The following is a 24,222-nucleotide window of genomic DNA, read 5'->3' as shown; positions in this document are numbered from 1 at the left end:
TTTTATGGTTTCGGATCTTATATCCAGGTCTTTTATCTATTTTGAGTTGATTTTTTGCATATAGTAATTTACTATACACATTTTGTGTGAGATAGTAGTTTAGTTTCATTCTTTTGCATGTGGCAGTCCAGTTTTCCCAGCACCATTTATTGAAGATACTGTTAAGTGTATGTTCCTTGCTCCTTTGTCATAGGTTAGTTGACTTTATCTCTATGGTTTTATTTCTGGACTTTCAATTTGATTCTGTCAGTCTCTGTGTCTGTTTTTGTTCCAGTGGCATGCTGTTTTTATTATTTTGTGATATAGCTTGTAATATAGTTTGAAGTCTGGGATTGTGATACCTGGGATTGTGTTCTTTCACATTTTAGTGAGGGGAGCTTTGGCTATTCGGGACTTTTGTGTCTTCTATTTCTTCTAACATTGTTTTGTAGTCTTCCCTGTATAAGTCTTTCCCCTCCTTTGTTAGGTTTATTCCCAGGTATGTATTTTTTTTTTTTTTTGGTACAGTTGTAAACAGGATGGTTTTCCTAATTTCTTCGTCTTCAGACTGATTGTATATAAGAAGGCTACTGATTTTTGTGTGTTGATTTTGTAACCTGCTACTTTACTAAACTGATTTATTGTTTTAGTTTTTCATGGATTTTTTTAGGGTTTTCTATTATATCAACTGCAAATACTGATAATTTTACTTCCTCTTTCCCAACTTGGATTGCTTTTATGACTTTCTTTTACCTAATTGCTCTTGCTGGGCTTCCAGTATTATATTGAAAAGCACTGGTGAGAGTGGACATCTTTGTCTTTTTTCACATCTTAGTGGGAAGGCTTTCAGCTTTTTTACCATTGAGAATGATGTTAGCTGTGGGTTTGTCATATGTGGCTTATTATGTTATGTTCCTTTTAGTCCAGCTTTTTCGAGGGCTTTCATCATAAATGGATGTTAAACTTTGTCACCTGCTTTTTTAGCATCTACTGATATGATCATATGGTTTTTCTTTTTCTTTTTGTTGATGTGGTGAATTATATTAATTTTTGGATGTTGAACCATCCTTGTGTCCCTGGGATAAATCTGACTTCATAGTTGTATTATCCTTTTGATGCCTTGTTGGATACAATTAGCTAAGGTTTTATTGATGATTTTAGCATCTGTGTTCATTAGGGAGATTTGTCTGTAGTTTTCTTTTTTGTGTGTTGTCTTCATTTGATTTTAGTATTAGATGTTGGCCTCATAAAATGTATTCTTTCTCCTTTTTTTGAAAGCGTTTGCAGGATAGGCATTAGTTTGTCTTTGAATGTTTGGTAGAACTCACTTGTGAAACCATCTGGTTGTGGGCTTTTGGTTTTTTTAGAGGGTTTTGATTACTGTTTCAATTTTGTTGCTTGTAATTGGTTTGTTCAAGTTTTCTGTTTTTTTTTTTATTCAGCCTTGGGTGAGTGTATAATTCTAAGAATTTGTCAATCTCATCTAGATTGTTGAACTTGTTTGCATATCAATGTTCATAGTAATAATCTCTAATTATCCTCTGAATTTCTGTTATGTCTGTTGTAATTTCTCTTTTTCATTTATGATCCCGTTTTCTCCCTCTTTTTCTTTGTGATCCTAGCTAGAAGTTTGTGCATGTTGTTTAGTTTTTCAGAGAACCAGCTTTTGGTTACATTAGTCTTTTTTTTTTTTTTTTCCCTAGAGGCATGTCTTATTTATTTATTTATTTATTATTTGTTTGTTTGTTTGTTTGGTTTATACATGCACTGGGTACAGTCAGAAGCGCGGGAGGGTGAGAGAATTCACCAGAGCGGGGAGCAGAGCAGGCAGAAGGACCGAAGTACACTGCTGAGGGGAGCAGCGGGCGGCAGGAGAGGTCTGCTCGCCATGTGGGACCCTCCTCCGGTGGCCGGGGAGCAGCCGGGGATCGAACCGGCTGCAGAGGCTGCAGGCAGCTTCGCAACCCAGCGCTCAACCGCTGCGCCACCGGGGAGGCCCTTGGTTACATTAGTCTTTTGGTCTGTCTTTTTTATTTCTATTTCATTTACTTCTGCTTTAACTTTTATTATTTCCTTCTTTTCTGCTGGCTTTTGGGTTTTTGTTTTTTTTTTTCTTCTTTTTCTTGTTCCTTGAGATGGGAAATTACATTGTTTCTTTAGGTGCTTTCTTGTTTCTTGATTATTATATACTTTCCTCTCAATATTGCTTTCCTTGTGTCCTCATTATCATTTGTCTCAAGGTGTTTTTTCTTCTTTGTTTTCCTCATTAACCCAGTGGTCTTTCAAAAGCATGTTGTTCAGTCTCCACATTTTGGGGGATCTCCTTTTTTTTATGGTTGATTTCTAGTTTGATACCTGTGTTGTCTGAAAAGATACTTGGTATGATTTTGACCCTCATATACTTGTTGATGTTTATCTTATGACCCAGTGTGTGGTTGATCACGGAGAATGATCCTTGTGCACTGGAGAAAAATGTGTATTTGGGTTTTTTTTTGGGGGGGGGGTGGAGGTGCAGTGTCCTGTAGATATCTATTGGGCCCATGTGGTTTGGATCTTTGTTTAGGTCTATTGTGTCCTTGTTTATTTCCTGTCTCATTAATCTGTCCACTGGTGAGAATGGGGTGTTGAAGTGTCCTACCACATGTATTTTTCCAGTGTCTGTTTTCAGAGATGATAGTAATTGTCTAAAGTATTTTGCTGCTCTGTCATTTGGTGTGTATATATTGATGAGTGTTATGTCTTCCTGGTGTATTACCCCTTGATCATTACATCGTGTCCATCTATTGGGTGGTTGGGAAAGTCATGACATATTTTTTCTGTTTTTTAAGCAAAATTACATCATCATTTTTCCAGCAACCCAATGTGTTTCATGTTACCATTTTCAGCTTGAAGTCTATTTTATCTGATATAAGTATGGCTGCCCCTGCCTTCTTTTGGTTAACATTTGCTCATAGAATTGTTTTCCAACCCTTTACTTTGAATCTGTGTTTATCTTTAGAATTTAGGTGTATTTCTTGGAGGCAGCAGAAAACACAGCAGAAAAACAGCTGTTTTCTAATTCAATGTACTATTCTGTGTCTTTTTATTTGTGAGTTTAGTCCACTAATGTTTAAGATGAACCTGGAAGTCTGTTACTGTCATTTTGTTCATTGTTTTGTGATTCTGTTCAATTCCTTTTTCAGATCTTTGTGTTGGCTTCAGATTGTATGGCTTCTTGTAATGTTTCTTGGTGTGGGGGATTAGTCGTGAATTTCTGAACATATTGTTTGTCTGAGAAGGTCCTTATTTTTTTCTTTATAAAGGAAGGAGAGTTTTACAGGATAAAGTGTTCTTTGCTTTTATTTTTTGTCTTGGAGTTTTTTGAATATGTCTCTCCATTCTCTTCTTAACTGTAATGTTTCTTCAGAGGTGTCTGATATTAGTCTAATTGTTTTTCCTTTATAGTTATTTGTTTCTTCCCCCTCACCATTTTCATTATTTTCCCTTTGTCTTGGAAGCTTTACTAATCTGTGTATTGCTCTAGTTTTCCTTTCATTATGATAGTTTTGCATCCTTCTAGCTTCCTGTATGTATATTTTCATTTCCTTCTTCAAGTTTGGGAAGTTTTCTTCAGTTACTTCCTTGAATAACTTTTCATTTCCCTCGTCTCTCTCTTCTCCTTCTGAGATTCCTATTACTCTTATATTTCCTTTCCTCATGGTGACAAACAATTTTTAAAGTGATTTTTCATTCTTTTTCCTTTCTATCTTTCTTTCCTTTTCATTCTTGATTCCTTTTTTTTTTAAGATTTATTTATTTATTTATATAAGTACTGGATACAGTCAGAGTCACGGGAGGGTGAGAGAATTCACCAGAGCCAGAGCGGGGAGCAGAACAGGCAGACTGACGAAATACACTGCTGAGGGGAGCAGTGGGCAGCAGGAGAGGTCTGTGTGCCATGTGGGACCCTTGCCGGCAGCTGGGGATCCAACCGGCGCTGTAGAGGCTGCGGGCAGCTTCGCAGCCCAGCACTCAACCGCTGTGCCACCAGGGGAGGCTCTCATTCTTGATTCTTTTCATATCTTTATCTTCAAGATTATGGAGTTGTTCTTCCACTAGGTCTATTCTCTTTCCATGGCTTTTTCCAGAATTTTTTTTATCTCTTCTATTGATCTTTTTTACATTTTATAGTTCCTTTATTTTTTTAAGTTTCAATTTTGATCTCCTGTTTGTTGATTATGTTTCCCATAACATTCTTTTCTTTTTCTGTGTCTTCTCATATACCTCAGATTTGTTTTTTTCTGAGTTTTGTTTGTGTTGTTTAAGTTCTTTGACTTTCTTAATTACGGCAATTTTGAATTCTTCAAAATTCAGGAATAAAAATTATTTAATGTCAGAGTTGTTGGGTTTTGGAATTTGATTTTCTCTTTGTGGTATATTGTTCCCTTGGTGGCTGGCTTGGCCATTTGTATTTTTCCTTCTCCCCATTGTTTGTTTTGGGTTTGCTTCGATGTAGTTGGGGCTTTTATTGTGTATGAATCCATCTCCCCCACTGTTCTTGGCATTTACTTGGATCTTTAGGATCTGGGGTAGTGCTAGAGCCTCGGTCAAAGCTCTTCTGGGCCTTGTTTTCATGGCTGGGAGGGCTAGGCAATGCTGGATCAAGAGGCTGAGTTGCTGGGACCTCACCTTGCCCAGGAATGGTGGCTCAGGGCATGTTTCTGGTGGCTAGGAGGGCAGAGGATTCCTGAAGATTCCTGATATAGTTGGAGACTCTATGTGGCTGAGTGCTGAGTGGGATGCACTTCCTGGTGAGGCCCAGGCCCCATGGTGAGTAGCTAGGGCCTGCAAGGTGGCAACTCAGGCCTCTGTCTGCTCCCAAAAAACTGGTGGCTGGACCTGGAGTCAGGGAGGCTTACCTGGGGGTTGCTATGTGTCCCTAAGATAGAGCAATGCCCTGGTCTGCTGAACACAGTGATGATCTTATATCATGATCTGCCAAACATCATAGTAATAGCTAGTTTTATAAGAATTATCAGTCAATGCCAAAACTAGTGGGTGAAATTAAGGGACAGGCTGTTTTCATATTTCTGTGTCAGCCCACAAAATATTAACTTTGAAGGGAGAGGTAGTATCTTTATGGTGAAGCAATAATCAAAATGACCATGTTCAGGGCCTCACATCATAACTTGATACAATGCACTGGGGAAGACTGCATTGTGTGGCATTCCTGTCAGCATGTATAACCTCAGTCTAATCATGGAAAACTCAGCAAATTCAGACTGCGAGACATTGTATAGCTGTCCTGTGCTCTTCAAAACTCTCAAAGGCATGAAATACAAGGACAGGCTATGGAAGGGTCAGATGTGATGAGACAAAAGAGAGATACTACTGGATGCATTGTGTAAGTCCTATATTGGACCAAAATTATTTTTATAAGAAGGATATTTTTGAGACAGTTGGATCATGTTTTATCTATGGATCATTACGTATGGATTATGTATCGTTAATTTTCTAATTTTGATATTGTACTGTGGTTATGTGCTCACAAAACACATACTTTGTGGTATAGGAGTACCACATTAGCATCTTACTTTCAGATGTTTCAGAAAATGAAATATATGTAGGAAAAAAAGAGCAAATATGGGGGGGGGCGGAGCAACATGGCGGCGAGGAGACGCTGCGAGTAAGATCTCCCATTAAAAAAAGTTAATAGGGAGGAAAAGCGGCAGGTCCCAGTGAGAACTGGGACACGGAAGATAAACGGACGACTCCAGCAAACTGCCCAAAGAAGAAAGTTGCCATAAAAGAGGACGAGAAGGGAGGGAAGCGCAGAACCCTTCTCCCCTCCCCCGCCCACAGAGGTGGCACTCTCCGACCGGCAGAGAGGAGGGAAACAACAAACCAAAACGCCCAACAAGAAAAACGGACGCAGCAAGTGAGACTGTGAGTGGAAAGGAACTATTTCAGCCACCACACCCCGTGAACGGGAGCTGAGGTGAACCCTGCAGGATCCGCCGCGGAGGTGAGCTCCAGGCGCCATTAAAGAGAGCCCCGCCCCCCAGGAGGAGACCAGCACCAGCACACAGCCCCGGCCGCCCGGTAAGCTTGCGCGAAAGCGGCGCTCGGATTGCAGCTGCCCAGGTCCCCGCGCCTGCGACCTAGGCTTGCGGGGAGACGGCGGAGGCCCTCCCTGAGTGAGCAGGAACAAGGCGCCCAGGCAGGGGAGCGGGATTCAAAAGGCGCCATTCCCGCGCCACTGATCTGGGCTACAGCCCGCGTCCTGGAACTGAGGGCTTTGGAACTGAGACCCGGGGCACGAAATTAGGGGCGTGGGTTCCCCACGACGGTGGGGCACAAGGCAGACACAGCACCCCAAAGCCGTTGAGGTGTACCCTACCATCCCCGCTCTGCTCCCTGTCCCACGGGGTGGAAAATCAGCTCCCCAAGGGCTCTAGGAGAGATCTCTGGCGCCACCTAGCGACTTGACCCCAGCACAGGCTACTGAAGGAGCTAGTGGCCAGCTGGGGAGTTAGCCCACACCGGGCCCCTTCCGAACAAGTAGTCTGAGCCCACAGGGAGAGCGAGCACCCACGGCCGGGGCAGACCAGGCGCGCAGAAGAGTGTGCCTGAGACCAGAAGCGCAGGGAGTGTGTCCCACATCACCATTTTAGAAGAGGGACATTTCTTCAGTAAAGACTACCTGCAGAAGGCTTCCTCAGGAGCCAGAGGTGAGCGGGGGAAGTTCGCCCACGCCAGACCCCCTCTGGCCTGCAGTCCAAGCCCAGAGGGGAGCAGGAACCCACCGCCGGGGCAGACCAGGCGCACAGGGGAGTGTGTCCCCACATCGGCATTTTAGAACAGGGACCTTTCTCCAGTAAAGGCTGCTCGAAACTGACAGATGACTCCTGGAAGAACCAGAGGGGAACAGAGAAGCCCACCCAAGATGCCGGCCAGTCCCAACAACACAGTGTCCCAACGCATACGGCAAATTAGAAAACAGACAGTAGGGAGGAGAAGAACCACACGCAACCTAGCAACTCTCCAGAGAAAAAGCACACCACAAAAAGAAAGCCAGCCCCCAGATTGCAACAATAACTTGGAAGAATTTCTGAGCCTTCCAGAAAGAGAATTTAAAATTGCCATGATTAAAAAACTGACAGAAGTCATAAAGGAAAACAATGATAAGGGAAAAATAATCAACGATCAGAAGAATGCAATTGAGTCCCTAGAGAGGGAAAACAATGGTCAGAAGAAAGAAATTGAGTCCCTAAAGAGGGAAGTAAAAGAAATGCAGGAGATCAAAGAATTAATGGAAGAACTAAAGAATTCTGGGAAAAGCAATGAAAGCAGAATAGATGAAATGGAAGAACGAATAAGTAATCTTGAAGACACAGAAATAAAAAGAACCAAAACAGAAAAGGAAAGAGAAGTACGAAGGAAAAAGAACGAAGAAAGACTTCGGGAACTATCTGACTCCATGAGGAAAGGAAATATAAGAGTTATAGGAATACCAGAAGGAGAGGAGAGAGATGTAGGAACAGAGAAAATATTCAAAGAGATAATTGAAGAGAACTTCCCAAATGTGAAGGAGCTGAAAATTGATATACAAGAAGCAAGAAGAACACCAAACTTCCACGACGAAAGAAAAAATACAGCAAGACACATAATAGTAAAGCTCCCAAGAATCCAGGACAAGGAAAAAATAATGAAGCTGGCAAGAGGGAAGAAACAGATAACATTCAAAGGAAAGCCAATCAGGCTGACATCAGACTTCTCCGAAGAAACACTACGGGCAAGGAGAGAGTGGAGGGACATAGTCAACAGACTCCAAGAAAACAGATGCCAACCAAGAATACTCTATCCCGCAAAGCTCTCCTTCCTCTTTGAAGAAAGAATATGGACCTTCCCAGACAAACAGAAACTCCGGAATTTCATTGCAACTAAACCCCCACTCCAAAAAATACTACAAGGAGTCCTAAAGCCAGAACCTCAGAGCGACGAATAACAATGAAAGAAGGCCAAAAAAAAAAAAAAGTTATTAAAAGAATAAATAAATCAAAGGAAAGACAAACACAATGGCAAATACAGATGTTAACATATCAATATTAACTCTAAATGTAAATGGACTAAACTCTTCAATAAAAAGACACAGAGTTGCAGCCTGGATTAAGAAACAAAACCCAACCTTTTGCTGTCTCCAGGAAACACATTTAGCTACAAAAGATAAAAATAGGCTCAAAGTTAAAGGATGGAAAACAATCCTACAAGCAAATGGACCAAAAAAGAAAGCAGGAACAGCTATACTTATATCAGATAAAACAGATTTCAAACTCAAAAAGATAAAAAGAGACCCCAATGGTCACTACATTATGATCAAGGGGACAATACTTCAAGAAGAAATAACACTCATTAACATATACTCACCAAACGAAGGAGCACCAAAATATATCAGAAAACTGTTGTCCTCTCTGAAAACAGACATCAGAGAAAACACATACGTAGTGGGAGACTTGAACACACCACTATCAACAATGGATAGATCAACAAGACAAAAAATAAGTAAAGAAACCAAAGCTCTAAATAAAGACCTAGAGCAATTGGGCTTAACAGACATCTATAGAACACTAAACCCCAAAAAAACGGAGTACACATTTTTCTCAAGCGCACACGGATCATTCTCCAGGATCGATCACATACTGGGGCACAAGACAAACATCAACAGATACACCAAGATTGAAATCATATCAACCATCTTTTCTGACCATGAAGGCATCAAACTAGAAATAAATCATAAAAAGAAGGCAAGGAACTTTCCTACCTCATGGAGATTAAAAACCACACTACTGGAAGACCATTGGACTAATGAGGAGATCAAAGAAGAAATTAAAAAATTTTTTGAATTGAACGACAAGGAGGACACCAATATCCTAAATGTATGGGATGCAGCAAAAGCAGTAATAAGAGGAAAATATATAGCAATAGAAGCTCACATCAAGAAACAAGAAAGAACGCAAAGAAACAACCTAATCTTGAAGCTCAAAGATCTAGAAAAAGAACAACAAAAAAACCCCAAAACCAGTAGAAGAAAAGAAATAATAAAAACCAAAGCAGAAATAAATGAAATTGAAACTAAAAAAACAATCCAAAAGATCAATGAAACCAAGAGCTGGTTCTTTGAAAAAATCAATAAAATAGACAAACCCCTAGCCAGGCTCACAAAGGAAAAAAGGGAGAAAGCACAAATAAACAGGATCATCAATGAAAGAGGAGAAATCACAACGGACACAGCAGAAATCAAAAGAATAATCAGTAACTACTATGAACAGTTATATGGAAACAAGTTTAACAATCTAGAGGAGATGGACAAATTCCTACAACTCTACAATCACCCAAAGCTAGATAAAGAAGAAATAGAACACCTAAACAGACCAATTACAATTAGCGAAATTGAAATGGTAATCAAAAACCTCCCCAAAAACAAAAGCCCAGGACCTGATGGATTTACAAATGAATTCTACCAAACATTCAGAGACGAATTAGTGCCTATCCTTCACAAACTCTTCCAAAAAATTGAGAAGGAAGGGACAATACCAAACACGTTTTATGAAGCCAACATTACACTAATACCAAAACCGAACAAGGACAACACAAAAAAGGAAAACTACAGGCCAATCTCCCTAATGAACACTGATGCAAAAATCCTCAATAAAATTTTAGCTATCAGAATCCAACAATGTATCCATAAGATAATTCACCACGACCAAGTTGGATTCATTCCAGGGGCACAAGGATGGTTTAACATCCGAAAATCAATCAACGTTATCCAACACATCAACAAAAAGAAATATAAAAACCATATGATAATATCAATAGATGCTGAGAAAGCTTTCGACAAAGTGCAACACCCATTCATGATAAAAGCCCTTGAAATTCTTGGGATACAAGGAACATACCTCAACATCATAAAGGCCATCTATGACAAGCCAACAGCCAGTATCATTCTCAATGGTGAAAAGCTGAAAGCAATTCCATTAAGATCTGGAACAAGACAAGGATGTCCACTCTCACCATTGCTTTTCAATATAATACTGGAAGTCCTAGCCAGGGCAATAAGACAAGAGAAAGACATCCAAGGAATCCAAATAGGAAAAGAAGAAGTCAAACTATCATTATTTGTAGACGATATGATATTATACATAGAGAACCCCAAAAACTCCACAGAAAAGCTAATTCAACTCATCAATCAGTTCAGTAAAGTGGCAGGATACAAAATCAACACGCAAAAGTCAGTAGCCTTCCTATACACAAACAATAAATCTGAAGAAGAAGAAATCAAAAAGACCATCCCTTTTGTTATTGAAACAAAAAAAATCAAATATTTGGGAATAAATCTAACAAAAGAGGTAAAGGACCTATACAAAGAAAACTATAAAACACTGTTAAAAGAAATAGAAGAAGACACAAAGAAATGGAGAGACATCCCCTGCTCATGGATTGGAAGAATAAACATTATTAAAATGGCCATCCTTCCAAAAGCAATATACAGATTCAATGCTATTCCAATCAAAATTTCAATGTCATTCTTCAAAGAAATAGAACAATTATTGATGAAATTCATATGGAATCACAAAAAACCCCGAATAGCCAAAGCTCTCCTGAAAAAAAAAGAAGGGAATGGAGGCATCAGACTCCCAGACTTCAAACTATACTACAAAGCCATAATCATCAAAACTGCATGGTATTGGAACAAGAACAGACATACAGACCAATGGAATCGAATAGAAAATCCAGAAATAAACCCACAGATTTATGGTCAACTAATCTTTGACAAAGGAGCAAAGAATATGCATTGGAGCAAAGAAAATTTGTTCAATAAATGGTGCTGGGAAAACTGGGTCGCTACATGCAAAAGAATGAAGCTTGACCACCACCTCACACCATACACAAAAATCAACTCAAAATGGATTAAAGAACTAGACATAAGACCTGAAACCATAAAATATATAGAAGGAAATATAGGCGAAACACTACGTGATTTGCACATCAAAGACCTCTTTACAGACACATCACCCAAAGCAGTGATAGTGAAGGCAAAGATAAACAGCTGGGACTACATCAAATTAAAGAGCTTTTGCACAGCAAAAGAGACAATAACAAAAACAAAGAGAAACCCCACCAACTGGGAGAACATTTTTGCACCCAACACTAATGATAAAGGACTGATCACAAAAATCTGCAAAGAGCTGATGAGACTCAACAACAACAAAGAAAAGAATCCAGTCAAAAAATGGGCAGAAGAGCTTAAAAGAAACTTCTCTGAAGAGGAAATGCAAATGGCCAACAGGCATATGAAAAAATGTTCAACATCACTTGTCATCAGGGAAATGCAAATCAAAACTAACATGAGATACCATCTTACAGCAGTGAGAATGGCACATATTAAAAAAACTAGCAACAACAAATGTTGGCGAGGGTGTGGAGAAAAAGGAACTCTTCTGCACTGTTGGTGGGAGTGCAAACTGGTCCAACCACTGTGGAAAGCTGTGTGGAGATTTCTGGACCTACTAAACATAGAGCTTCCATATGATCCAGCAATTCCACTCCTAGGTATTTACCCAAAGGACACAGAAACATCAATTCCAAAGAACACCTGCACCCCTATGTTTATAGCAGCACTGTTTACAATAGCTAAGCTTTGGAAACAACCCAAATGCCCAAAAATAGATGACTGGATCAAGAAGATGTAGTACATATATACCATGGAATATTACTCAGCATTCAAAAAAGATAAACACATGCAATTTGCTGCAACATGGATGGCGCTGGAAGGGATCATGCTCAGCGAAATAAGCCAAAAAGAAAAAGAAAAATACCGGATGGTCTCACTCATAGCAGGAATCTAGAAAACTTAAATAAGGGACCAGGAAAATGAATAACTATAAGAAAGTGAAAATCAAAATCAACAGAAAACTATGAACCAGAGACACTTTTAGGGGGGCGGGGGCGGGAGGGGAGGGATTGGGGTCAGAATGGGGGGCTGCAATTGTATGGGGAATATAACAATAAAATTTATAAAAAAAAAAACAAGAAAAAATAAATAAAAGTCAATTTTAAAACATAAAAAAAAATAAATAAAAACAAAACAAAAAAAGAGCAAATATGGTTAAATGTTAATGGCAAATCTCAAAGGGAGTCCTTTATTTTGCAACTTTTCTGCGCATTATTTTTATTTGTTACTTTTCATATATTTTTAAATGCCAGTCTGAAATGAGTTCATAAAAAAAAAAAAATATGCCGCAGGTGGTTGTGATGTAGAACTACCAGCTATCCCTCAGTAAGTTTCTTCCTGCTTAGGTCCCCTTATCTCTCCAGAGTTTGGGGGGTGGTGGGGTGTGTGTGTGTGTGTGTGTGTCTGTGTGTGTGTCTCTCTGAGTGTCTGAAAAGAGAGCCTAAAGATGCCATTGTGAGGGCTAGATACTCCGTGAGCATTACTGCTGTGGTGAGTTATGGGTGTCTATTTTCCCCATTTGCTTTTATGACTGGCTTCTGGTCAGGAACTGTATATGAAAGTGTTAGCTGATACTCCTATCTTTCCCCATGTCCAGGGAACTTCTGGATGGGTCTAGTGTGGTTCCTCCACACTTAGAGATATGAGGCTCATTTTACAGGCCAGATACTTTCCTCCTGGGGGCTTCACTTTGCTGTGGAAGAGTTGTATGTGAAATTGTGGATTTTTTTTTTTTTGGTGAAGTTATTCTGTTTTTATTTAGGTGACTAATTGTCCTATTTCAGGATTACATACCTTGCAAACTGTTATTTCACAGATGATCAAGGTCACAGATCAGGTGAGACACCCAGAGAAGGAATTTCTTTCTTTAGGCAAGTTAGTGAGTTTTCACAACTTCGTCAGGAAGGATCATAAGAGAGTAAAAGAGTACGTCTAAATACGTGAGCCCTTGGGATGTGCCCCACCTGCACAACATCTTCTCAGGGAGCTTTTCAAAACAAAGGCAGTTTTGCCTCCTTTTTAAAACAATGAAAAGAAACAATAATTATACTAATTAAAATATTGTGAGGATTCATGAAAGAACTCATACCTCTATTCTGTGTCCTGTGGACAAGCCTAATGTCAGGGACTCTAGATGACACAGGCTCTGCTTCAGGGGCTTCACCTTAGTGTTGTTTCCTCAACCCTTATCTAACCGGTCAACCTAATCCTTATTTCCCATGCCAGAACTCTGCCTTGCCCAGTTTTTCTCCTTTTCAGTGATTCAGAGTCTTTATTAGTCCTTGTTCTGATTCACCTCTGACCTCAGTTTCTGTTTTCTGATTCTTGCACACACCCTGGGCCCAGCAGCTTTGTGAGCTGCTACCTGTACAATTGCATAGCACCCCTCTTTAAAGGGTCTGTGCTTGGTTTAATGTTCTGCCTGTGCTGTCTTGAAATTCCTAATAGAATTTGAACAAAGACCCCCTCAGTTCAACTTTGCACTGGTGCTTAAAAAGTTTATAACCAGCCCTGCATGCTTAGACTGGAGATGGACAGCTCCTAGATGGTTGAAGGCAGCATTCTCATAGGTGCCTGGTGGGACCTGACTGGGCATCCTGAGATCAGCTCCACCACCTCCCCACTACTCCCCAATCCCCCACTTTCTTGGCTTTGGTTAACTAAGATATGACCTCTGACCCTTGGCAGATGGCCCATATTGCTGTCACCCTGACTCAAAAGTCTTTGGTTTCTGCAAATGCAGTCACTTCCATTTTTGCAAAATCCTGCCCCCACGCTCCCAGTGCCATAAGATTTACAGAGTAGCAGCTGCTGCTGTCCCTCAGCACACAGACAGCTGACTTGCCTGCTGATTGTGAACATCCCAGTAATCCAAGTGCTAATGGTATTTATTCAGTCCAGCCGGCTTAGCCCTGAACAAGGTTTATTTTCATTTATCTCGTCAGAGACTAGCCTGCATCCTTAATATCCTTCTGTTGACTTTGAGTACACCAGTGCCATTGAAGTCACTGAGTGACATGCCAGGTCACTGCCCTTTTAACCAGTTCAAATCCCACACTGTCAGGACACCCACATTCCAGCCAAGACTGACTCCACCCCACCTCCATCCCTACCCCCAGGCTTGGGCTTAATCTGCAGGCAGGAGGAGGTGAGACCTCTGGGATCAGTCAAGCTGTGTTCTTGGGATGCCATCTGACCTCTTGAGTGGCGGTCATTTTAGTCTCTCCATCCCAATGCACTGGCTAGCATTTTGGCACTCTTTAGTTATGTGTTTATAACAGGAGCTAGTTTTAGCTGTGCTTCCCAAGTGAGGAAACTAAAGTGAGGTCATCAATCATTATTCCCAGGATTCTCACCAAGTATTCCCCAGGCTGTGGCCCTTGTACCTCTGGATCCCCTACCCCTCACTCTGAGCTATTTCAGGCATTTCCTCCCTTAAAACACACAACAGTGAGCACTTTGAGCTCAAGGCTAAGCTACTTAAGGGGGAGAAATGTTCTAAGAGCATGCTGGTTTCTACTTCTCTGGGGCAGATGGCTCAAAAAATACCCGTCTGGATGGACTGATTGCTATTTGCAAATGTGTACCTTGTCTCCTGCTCTTCCTCTGCTGTGTGGCTGTGTTTTCTCGGCCCTGACTGGGCATCCCTGAAAGGATCACTTTAGAGGGTATTGTGTGGAACCCCGGAAGTGTTCACATGGCCCCCAAAGCCTGGTCTGGGGCCCAGAGTTAGTATGAGTGTCCTCGTTTAAACTGGTCAGGAAAAAACACTAGTCAGAGAATGAGTCCCAAGCTGCTGAGGCTGCCCTCTGCCACAGGCCCATACTTGGCCCACAGTCCTGCCCTACTCACCAGATCCTTCAGGTATCTGCTGCAGACGAAGGAGTGGCTTTCACTGCCTTGTGGAAGTGATTTCTGTAAGTTACAGATGGCTCAGACTTTCGCTTTCTCTCTCTTAGTTTGCCTGTTTGAGCTCTTTTGTGTCCTCTAAATGCCTCTCCTTAGGGATGGGGTGAGTTTCTGCTGCTGCTGTGGCTGTAGGTGTTCCTGGCTATAGCAGCCTACCTTGTGGGAAAAAGAACTTTACTATGTCCTGACACCAGTGCAGATGACGGAAGGGCTCTGACTGCTCGGCGTCAGTTGATCCACTGACGCTCTGGGGAGGGGTGGGGGCTATGTGCCAGCGTTGGGCCATAGCCATCTCCTGTGACCTGGGGGGTTGGGCCCTGCCCCACCAGGACTACATGGGGTAGGAGAGGCGGCATTGCTTCCAGGGAAGGAAAAGGATGTCAGGGCAGGAGAGGATACAGGCAGATACAGGCACACACCACATAGCCAGAACCAACTGGCCCTGGGCTATGCCTTTTGCTTACTGCCTATTGCCAGGGTTATTATGCTGACACAGGCCTTGTTCCTGGCCCTCTCTGGTGTTTCTGAGCCCTGCAGGGACTTGTTTCTAACGCCACATTTGCCTAGTGCTGGGTAGGTCCTGCATTGTCACTCCTTGGCTGTGACCTGCTGTCTTCCTGCCCTGGTGTCAGTGTCAGCTGTTCCTCTCAGCCTCATTTTCCATGACTCTCCCAGGCAGCCTTCCACTGGTCTTCTTCCCTGTCTGCACACGCTCATGCTGGCCTCCAAGCACCTGCCCTTTCCCCTGTCCCCAGGCCATCTTCCTCACCTGTATTCCCAGCCTCTCCTGGCTTTCCTGTCCTTTCTTTGAACCCCCCACAGATCGCAGGTTCTGCGCCACCTGATCTGGCCAAAGGTTACACAGTCATTGGTTCACCCTTAAACTGGAAAGTCGAATCAGGTAGTATAGACTCTTTCCTGTTTATGGATCCTGCCATGTTAGGTGTTGCGTGCAGAGAGCCCACTGAGCTTCTCCAAGGTCTCTCTTGCACACAGGGTTGTGTGTTTTTGTTTGTTTGTTTATTTGTTTTTTTAGTAGCTGCCTGGCAGTGGCTTGCCTCTAGATCCTTCTTAGAAGAGTGTTGTCTGACTTTCTCTAACTCACATTGGGGCTCCCTTGTGCAAGAGGTACCAGGGAAGCTTAGTGACTTTTGTCATCTTCACTCCCAATAAGCTGGTTCTTTCTCTGGGGATCCCAGGATTTGCCTACACAGTGTGTGCCCTTCCCTGTGACCCTAATAGTTTGCTTATTTGTGCTCTGGTTCCTTAGGGGTTTGAGTCTTTGGCATACTGCCACCCTATTTCCCCACCAATACTGGTGTTGGTGACAGGGCTGTAACCCTGGGAGGTGCCGGGCAGTTGGGTTCTTGGCCAGCTCAGGCCCATCACTGTGGGTGGCCCCTGTATGCTGAGCCTGGCCTTGCCTTCTAGGGTTGGTGGGTGATTGGCTCAGCAGATCAGTAGACAAGGACAGTCTCAAGCACTGTCTTTGTGAGGCCTTGTCTCCATCTCTCTGCAGGACCCTGCGGATGGGGCTCCTTGGTGCTCCCTGAGTTTGCTGAGGTGTCGGGTCTCGCAGCCCCCCTTCTTTGGGAGGCAGCATTTGATGTTTGTGTGAATTTTTCAGCATGGTCGTCTTTTCTTAGACCCTGCCTGTCGCGGGTGAGCGTTCCTCAGGCACATGATGGCAGAGACAGCCCTAATTAGCTCACGCTTTGATGAAGCAGCTGCCTTTCTCAAGTTGGGAGGGAGCAGGGGGCAGGGGAGAGACTGAGCTCCCAGGCCCCCTGCATAGGCACCCACCCCCCTGTCTGAAGAGAAGCTGTCGGCCTCCCTTCCCCAGAGACCTAAGTGGGCTCCAGCTAGTCTCCAGCCTGCTCAGCAGGCGCTGGGGTTGCAGAGGGACTGCCACGTTGCTTGCACTTCCCTTCTGGCTGAGAAGATGCAGGTTGATGCAGATCCCATTTTACAGCAGGAAACCCCGACTCAGCGTGTGTAAGCCTGCTTGAACCTTGAAGCATGCACAGTAGGAGCAGAGGGCTGGACCATCACCATTGCAGGCAGCCAGCTTGTATGTGTGTGCTCGGCCGCTCCCACCAGCAGCAGCGTGCTCGCTTGCCACCTGCTTCCCCCTATCTCTGGGTTCCTCCCCACCAAGAACTTCCTCCCTCTGATGTGCCTTTGCTTCCCATGCAGGTCCCCTTCCAGCATTGAGGTTAGAAGGAAACAGGCCTTTGTGGTCCAGGGAGCAGGAGACCCGGATAAGATGAGGCAGCTGAAGTCAGGCAGAGATTTGGTCATCGTCGTGGACTCTGCTGATCCGTGAGGCCGCTGACTTCTGGCCTCGTCCCTCCCCTTGCTGCTTGCTTTCAGCTTTTTCTGTTCCTGCTGTCTTTCTTCTCTGAGGCGGTGTGAGTGAGCTGGTGAGGGAACCTTGACCTTCCTGACGGGCCTAATTACAGATCCCTGTGTTTGGCACTCGCTCTTTAATTGATTACTAGGTTGATCTTAGAAAGCCATGTTCCCTGCCTGAGGCCCTCCATCTGGGAAAAGATGGAGCCAGGGGGCCTGTACATTCAGCGAGTGAATCTCGTTGCTCTTTCCTGCCCAGAGCGGGGAGAGAGGTCCCGGGACAGCTCTGGGGTGTGACTGTCGCCCGTCGGCTGGATAGCGTGGGCACGGAGGTAGACATGTTCGTTGTTCGTTCTTTCATTCCCTGTCGGCCGGGACCCGAGGGCGTGGTGGGTTTTGTGCTGAGTGCAGAGAACACAGGGACAGAGGAAAACCACGGTAGCTGTTCAAATAGAGTGGAGAGTTGATGGGGTGGCAGCTGCGTTGGGGCTAGTTTAGGATCTTCTCAGGGATTCAGAGGCTCCCTGGATCTTGTTCCCCCTGCCTTCCTCCTGCCTGGCGCAGCGGGCTGTCTGTGTGCCTCCCCAGGCGAGGGGAAGAACGGCCCCCCGAGGAGCGGCGTACTCTAGTGTGTGACGGGTGTGGGGTCGGGAAAGGAGGAGCACTCAGCACGGGCTTGGGGGTGTAGGAAAGGCTTTCTCCAGGAGAGGACTTCAAGTAGGATCTTCGAATGGTGGAGATGATTTCCTTTCCTGATCACCCCAACTTGTTGGCCTTTGGGGAGTGGGAGACTGACCTGGGAGTCCTTAGCTTTGTCCTCTACACTATCGACCCTTGTCCAAGGTGTTTCCACGCGGGCTGGTACCTGCTCCCCAGCTCTGTTCTGGCTTGTCTGGAGTGGGGCCTCCCCTTGTGCGCCTTGTTTCTCCCAGAATGACTGGGGTGGTGTCAGCTCCCTAGCCACCCAGAACCCCTGGGCACAAGGGAACGCCTCTGAGTTGGTGGCAGGTACAAAGCCATGCTTTCTTTTGTTTCTCCCCACAGCAACCCTAAGGTCCAGGTGGAGGCCATCGAGGGGGGAGCACTGCAGAAGCTGCTGGTCATCCTGGCTACGGAGCAACCTCTCACGGCAAAGAAGAAGGTTTGTTTGCTGGCTCTTCCTGCCCAGCCCCAGCACCCCTGTGTAGTCTGAAAGGAGAGCGACCCTTTCCAGCCTGCGTATGTCACTTTGGGGACATGAGTCATCCTTGCTGGGTGGCACAGGGGGAGAGGTCCCACTCAACTAAAGCAGCATGGTAGCAAGCCAAGAGTTCTGGAAGTCTGGGTTTAGCTCCTACAGTGCATCCTACCCTGGGCCTCCATTTATCTACTAGTTAATGTTAAAGGTGCCTGACATCTCTGACTCTCCAGACCTGGGCTTCAGGTATAGTGCCTGAAAGGGGAGCAGAGGGGTAGGTGGGGCATCGCTGTCTGTCTTTCCTTGGTCGTGGTGCAGGGCCAGCTGTGTAGCCCCTCATCATCACCTATGTGAATCTGTGACTCGCCAGGTCCTGTTTGCACTGTGCTCCCTGCTACGACACTTTCCCTATGCCCAGCAGCAATTTCTGAAGCTGGGGGGGCTGCAGGTCCTAAGGAGTCTGGTACACGAGAAGGGCACAGAGGTGCTGGCCGTGCGTGTGGTCACCCTGCTTTATGACCTGGTCACAGAGAAGGTGAGTGCACAGGCCTCCCCCTCACTGTGCTTTGTGCTGGCCTCCAGCTCTGGCACAGGCCCGCACCCCTGCCTGCTCTCTTCCCTCCATCTCATGTCTGTGAGCACTCGGCACATGAGCCAGCCCTGTGCTAGGCAGTGATGCTGTGGGAGCGCTTCCTTGGGCCCTGAACCCAGGATTTCTGAGCTATCAGAGAAGATACCCTGTGAGGAGTGACAGCTAGGCTGTAACCTGAGGACTGGCAGGGAAGGCGCGCTGGGAGCCGTCTGGGCAATGTGCCCGCAGAGGGGTCGGCATGGTGGGAGGGTGGAAATAACCAGGACAGCCCTTTGTGAGTAACAGGTCAGAAGCTTAAGGTGTGTTGAGGACTAGGTAGGATGGAGCAGCTGCACCCTGGAGGCATCTTGGGAGCCAGGAGACCGGAAGCAGAATGACACTGAATCATAAGATTCCAGAAACCTGGGGTGTCTCCTTGGGGAGCTTTGTCTTTGGGCAGGGCTCAGAGTGACTGCCCTCAGGGGCCCCAGGGACTCTAGTTGCCTGCTGCCTGGGAGGAGGCTTGGTGCTGGGCCCACTTCAGTCTTTCTGAGCCTGAAAAGTGTCTTAATTAAGGGGAGTGAAGCCAGCCAGGCCTGGATTCTTAATTCAGCTGCTGCAGAGCATTGGCAGGGCCTCTCAGCTGCCTGCCTCGGCCACACGCTCCCTGAACAGCTGACTGCAGATTGGTGGAGCAGAGCTGGGCAACGCTGCGTGCTTGCCTGCGGGTGAGGTGGGGAGGGGTGTGGGGGATGTTAGAGGCTGAGAGACCCAGACCCTCTTCCCCACCCCGCCCAGGCTTTGGGTTGGGGGTCAGAGTTGTCTTTTGCCACTTTGCAGTCAGCTGTGTGCTTTTGTGTACAGGTACCAGCTGTCTCATTCTCTTTATCTCTCTACCTGTCCCCTCTTTTTCTTTTTCTCCCCACCGCTCTCTGTTCACCCCCACTCTCTGTCTCTTTCCTCTGTCTATCCTCCCCCACTCTTCTCCAAGCTGCAGAAACCTAGTTTCTCAGATCAGCAGGCAGGTATGTGGTGCTCACATCCAATTAATAAGGCCTGGGCACAGTTGACATCATGGGAAAGGGGCAGCAAGCCTGGCTTGGCATTTCCCAGGGGAAACTGATCTTCTTCTGGTGTCCAGTGTCTCTGCCGCCCCAGCCCTGGCAGGCACTGTGACAACGGCTCATTGCCAGAGTTACCAGGAGGCACACTCACCAAGACTGCCCTGGGCAGCTGGCTCTAGGAGCCACTTTTGAGGCTTTGGGGTACTATGAAGATCGGGGAGCCACTGGCATCTCTCTGCTAACAGTACAGAGACAGCTTTCCTCCTTCAGCAAGGGAGGGCAGTGGAGGAGTTTGAGCTCAAGAGCTTTAGGATAGACATCAGCCATCCCCTGTGCTTCAGGAATTCTCTGTTCTTGTGGTTCAACAGAAAGAGTGAAGAACTGCCAAATTAGTGTCAGGTCCAGAGGTTCCTGTGGGAAGGTATGTATGCTTGCAGCTGGGGCACCACAAGCCTTGAGGGCATTGTTCGTGTAAGGAGGTAGCAGCCAAGCCTCAGGATTCTCAGGGAGAGTATGGAGTGTGGGACCTGTGTCTGATTCTCGCCTCTGCAGAGCTGGGAATGATGCCTGTGGTTGGGCGCCCACAGCCTCTCGTGCCACCACAGGCTTGATCTGCCCGCTGGCTCCTGACAGTATTGAGTGGTGTCAGCCCTGCTTGCTGCTGTGCCAGGTCTGAGGTACCTGCCCTCTCGGCCTTTTCCAGCAGAATTTATTAGAGACTCACCCAGGGTACATAGGCTGCAGAGGCTTATGATCAGGGCCCTAACCTCTTCTGGGCAGTCAGGGTGAAGCTGAGACCAGAGGTGCGTCAGGTAACTGGAGTTGGTTAAATGGCTGCTGTACCGATTTACGTGACAGGCACCAGAATGAGTCCAGCTGGCCTTCTCCCATGAATGGTCGTGAGCCCAAGGGGATGAGGGGAGCAGATGTGGGCTCATTGGTCAGCCCTGTTCCTTGGGAGCTGACGCCTCTGTGTGTTCTCTCTCCCTTCCCACCGCTGGTGCCTGGCTGTGTGGACGGCAGATGTTTGCCGAGGAGGAGGCCGAGTTGACCCGGGACACATCCCCAGAGAAGCTGCAGCAGTATCGCCAGGTGCACCTCCTGCCGGGCCTGCGGGAACAGGGCTGGTGTGAGATCACTGCCCACCTCCTGGCCCTGCCTGAGCATGATGCTCGAGAAAAGGTGCTGCAGACGCTGGGCGCCCTTCTGGTCACCTGTCGTGACCGCTACCAGCAGGAACCCCAGCTGACCAGGATGCTGGCCAGTCTGCAGGCTGAGTACCAGGCGCTGGCCGCCCTGGAGCTCCAAGATGGAGAGGATGAGGGCTACTTCCGGGAACTGCTGAACTCCATCAACAGCTTGATGAAGGAACTGAGATGAGGTTCTCCCCCCGCCACCCGGCCTGGACTGGGATGCTGCTAGTGAGGCTGAGGGGTGCCTGCTTGGGTGGGCTTAGGGACACCAAGCAGGAACGAGGACTTCCCTAGTGGGGCATGGGCATCACCTAGGTAGTGCTGGCTTGGCATTAAATGGAGGCATAAAGGCCATTGTCTATCTACCGTGTGTCTGTGCAGACTGGGCACAGCCCTGTGGTTGGGAGACTATGTCTGGGAGCCCCCAAGGTACTTGGGTAGCTTGTTGGGTGAAAGATCCTGAGAGCACCTGCTAACATGCTGGAAGGTCAGGACAGGCATGTAACAGGAGCGAGGGGAAGGGTCTGGGTCCAGGAAAACCCTGCCTCAGGCTCCACACTTCTCACATAGTAACCGTGACCTTGGAAAGTCAAAAGGGGATCTACACCAGCGCCTGGACCTGTGGCTCCTGGAACTGTGCTTGTCCCTACCATAGCTGGCTCTGAGGGGAGGTCTGGGATCGGCTCACTACCCACCCTGCTCTGAGCTCAAGTCATAACTTTGAGGCCATTGGCACTGGCAGGAGCCTGAGGGCACCTCCACATGCAGGCAACTGCTGGCCCTGGTTGGGACCTGGGTCGAAGGACACTGGGGAAATGTTGCTGTACCCTGCAGGCCCTGAGTGTCGGCTTCAGGGAGAGCGTTATCTCACTAAAACTGCTAATGGGCGCTCAGGCCTGCCTGGCCCACCTGACCAGAGATGCCGCTCTGTGCCCCTGGTCCTGTGTCTGCAAGACAGGCTGAGACGGGAGAGGCCTTGGAGGCGGGAGCAGCTGAGCCTGACAAGTCCTGGCCCCCACCCTGGAGAGGCTGAGCGCCAGGCTGGGAACCTGATGCAGGTTGCCACGGCAACCCGGGCTCTGGGCTTTCCTGATTTGGATTCTGGTGAGCTTGTTTTTCAGCCTTTCCAATGCACCAGAGGCTCCCTCCTGCTGCTCGGGAGCCCCTCCCAGCCCCCATGTAGAAATCACCGCAGCCTGTCCTTGCATGGAGAAATCTCAGCGTCCCTGAGATTAGGGGTAACTGAGACCCAGAGAGACATGGAGCAAGTGGGTGATTCCTTCCCTTTGCTCAGCCTTAGACCCTTTCCTGCCCACCTCAGGCTACAGCACATGAAGCTGGGTAGAGAGCCAGCAGAGTCCTCCTGGGAGGTCAGGAGCCTGTTGGATCAGGGGAGGGAACCCCAGGGCTCAGAAGCGAAGGCCACCAAGTGTTGGGCATCTACCTCCTCACTGCCTCAAAAACATCTCAACTGCCTTGCAGAACATTGGACAGATGAGGAAATTTTGGTTCAGAGAGGTTAAATGATCTGCCTGAGGTCATACAGTTTGTAGGTGGCAGAACTGGAATTTGCTGACTGACCACGTATGGAAAGCTGGAGTGTGGGTCTCAGAAGGGGAGTGTTTAACTTGAAAGGCAGTGGTAAAGACCAGGGGAGACAGCAGCGCAGGGCAGGGTGCAGAAGGGAGGTGTGGGGGGTTCTGGCTTAGGCCAAGGTCAGCAGTCACTTTCAACATGGCGTCACACTCTGCATGTGGATGTGACAAGGCAAGGGGAGGTGTGAGGGGATGGGGTTGCCCTGGCTCATGCTGGGAGGGAGGAGGGCATGGTGTTAGATGCAGTCTGGTCTGGGCCTCTTCCTGGGCACTGAGGCAGGTGCACACACTGTATGAGAGCTGGCCCCTGGGGTAGGGTCTGACTGGAGATCTCCAGAGCCCTTGAGGCCTCTGTAACTAACAGGATCTGATCAAGGATATGGGAAGAGGTCCTTGTGGAAGGAGTGCCACTTCCAGAGGCCTGAGGAACCCAGGAAGAAGAAGTATCTCTTCTACCCTCAGGTGTGCCATACAGAATAGTATCTCTGTAAAATAGAAAGGGGACTTTGAGCCATAGGCTCTGGGGCTGAGGAAAAAGCATCTGGGACTACTGTGAGGGGAGCCAGGCCACAGGCCAGGTGAAAATACTGCCTCCCCCCCTTTCCCCATTCTACGTGCATGCACACAAACAAATGCACTGCAGAGGATGAAGTTTGCTATGCAGTCTCTCTCCTCACTGGCCTCGTCTGGGTTTGTCCTGCCCCCCCCCCTTTTTTTTTTAATTTTTGCATATAAGAACTGGGGTTCAGGCCATAGGTGCGGGGGTGAAAAGATTCACCAGAGACAGAGTGGGGAGCAGAACAGGCAGACTGAAATGCACTGCTGAGGGGAGCAGCAGGCAAGTCAGGAGAGGTCTGCTGCGCCATGTGGGTAGCTCCCTGGCTAGAGATCAAACTCAAGCCGTAGCGGTGATAGCGCTTAGACTTAACCCCTAGGCCGCCAGGGAGATCCCCGCCCCGGAGCTCTGATGCTGGGCACTGGAGGAAAAGAAAAGCCACAGTGAGGTCCAGGGCTTGGGCTTGCACTGCCTGTTTACAGGTTCTGGCTCCACCTCTCGATTCATCACTGATTACTGTCTGCAGGTGTAGAAGGAGGTCTTCTCGGCTGCCCTTTGGGGGCCATCCTGGGAACCGAGGCCAAGGAATGTGACCTGGGCTCAACATTAGGCAAGACATGGTAACGCCGGACCAGAACCATAGAACTTGGGGTGATGTGACTTACTCCTGTCAGGACCTGCATGCTGCATTCTTCTCTCACCCCTGTCACTTAGTTGGGCCGGTGGCCTGGTGGCCTAGCCTGAGCACTGTGACAGGCTCCGTAGGCCTTGTAGGCTCCTGTAGCACCCTGGCTGGTTGTTGGACCCTTGTTCCTTGGCTGGGCCTTCTCTAAATC

At 46.8% G+C, this 24,222-nt stretch overlaps 1 protein-coding gene across 1 annotated transcript in view; it reads left to right on the top strand.

The window, feature by feature from the left end:
- SIL1 (SIL1 nucleotide exchange factor) overlaps nucleotides 1–21,544 on the top strand; it is a gene marked incomplete at its 5' end in the record, with an annotated part of 153,464 nt that extends 131,920 nt beyond the window's left edge. The window contains 3 exons of the mRNA XM_084252564.1: nucleotides 18,275–18,371; nucleotides 18,778–18,942; nucleotides 21,066–21,544. Coding sequence (XP_084108690.1) covers nucleotides 18,275–18,371; nucleotides 18,778–18,942; nucleotides 21,066–21,422 — 619 coding nt within the window. The 3' untranslated portion in view covers nucleotides 21,423–21,544. The remainder of the gene's footprint in view (nucleotides 1–18,274; nucleotides 18,372–18,777; nucleotides 18,943–21,065) is intronic.
- Nucleotides 21,545–24,222: the final 2,678 nt, after the last annotated feature.

Source organism: Talpa europaea (assembly GCF_964194135.1).
Source record: "Talpa europaea genome assembly, chromosome: 13".
Lineage (NCBI taxonomy): Eukaryota > Metazoa > Chordata > Mammalia > Eulipotyphla > Talpidae > Talpa > Talpa europaea.
The sequence above is the reverse complement of the archived record's forward strand: the minus strand, read 5'-3'. Positions and strand labels throughout refer to the sequence as shown.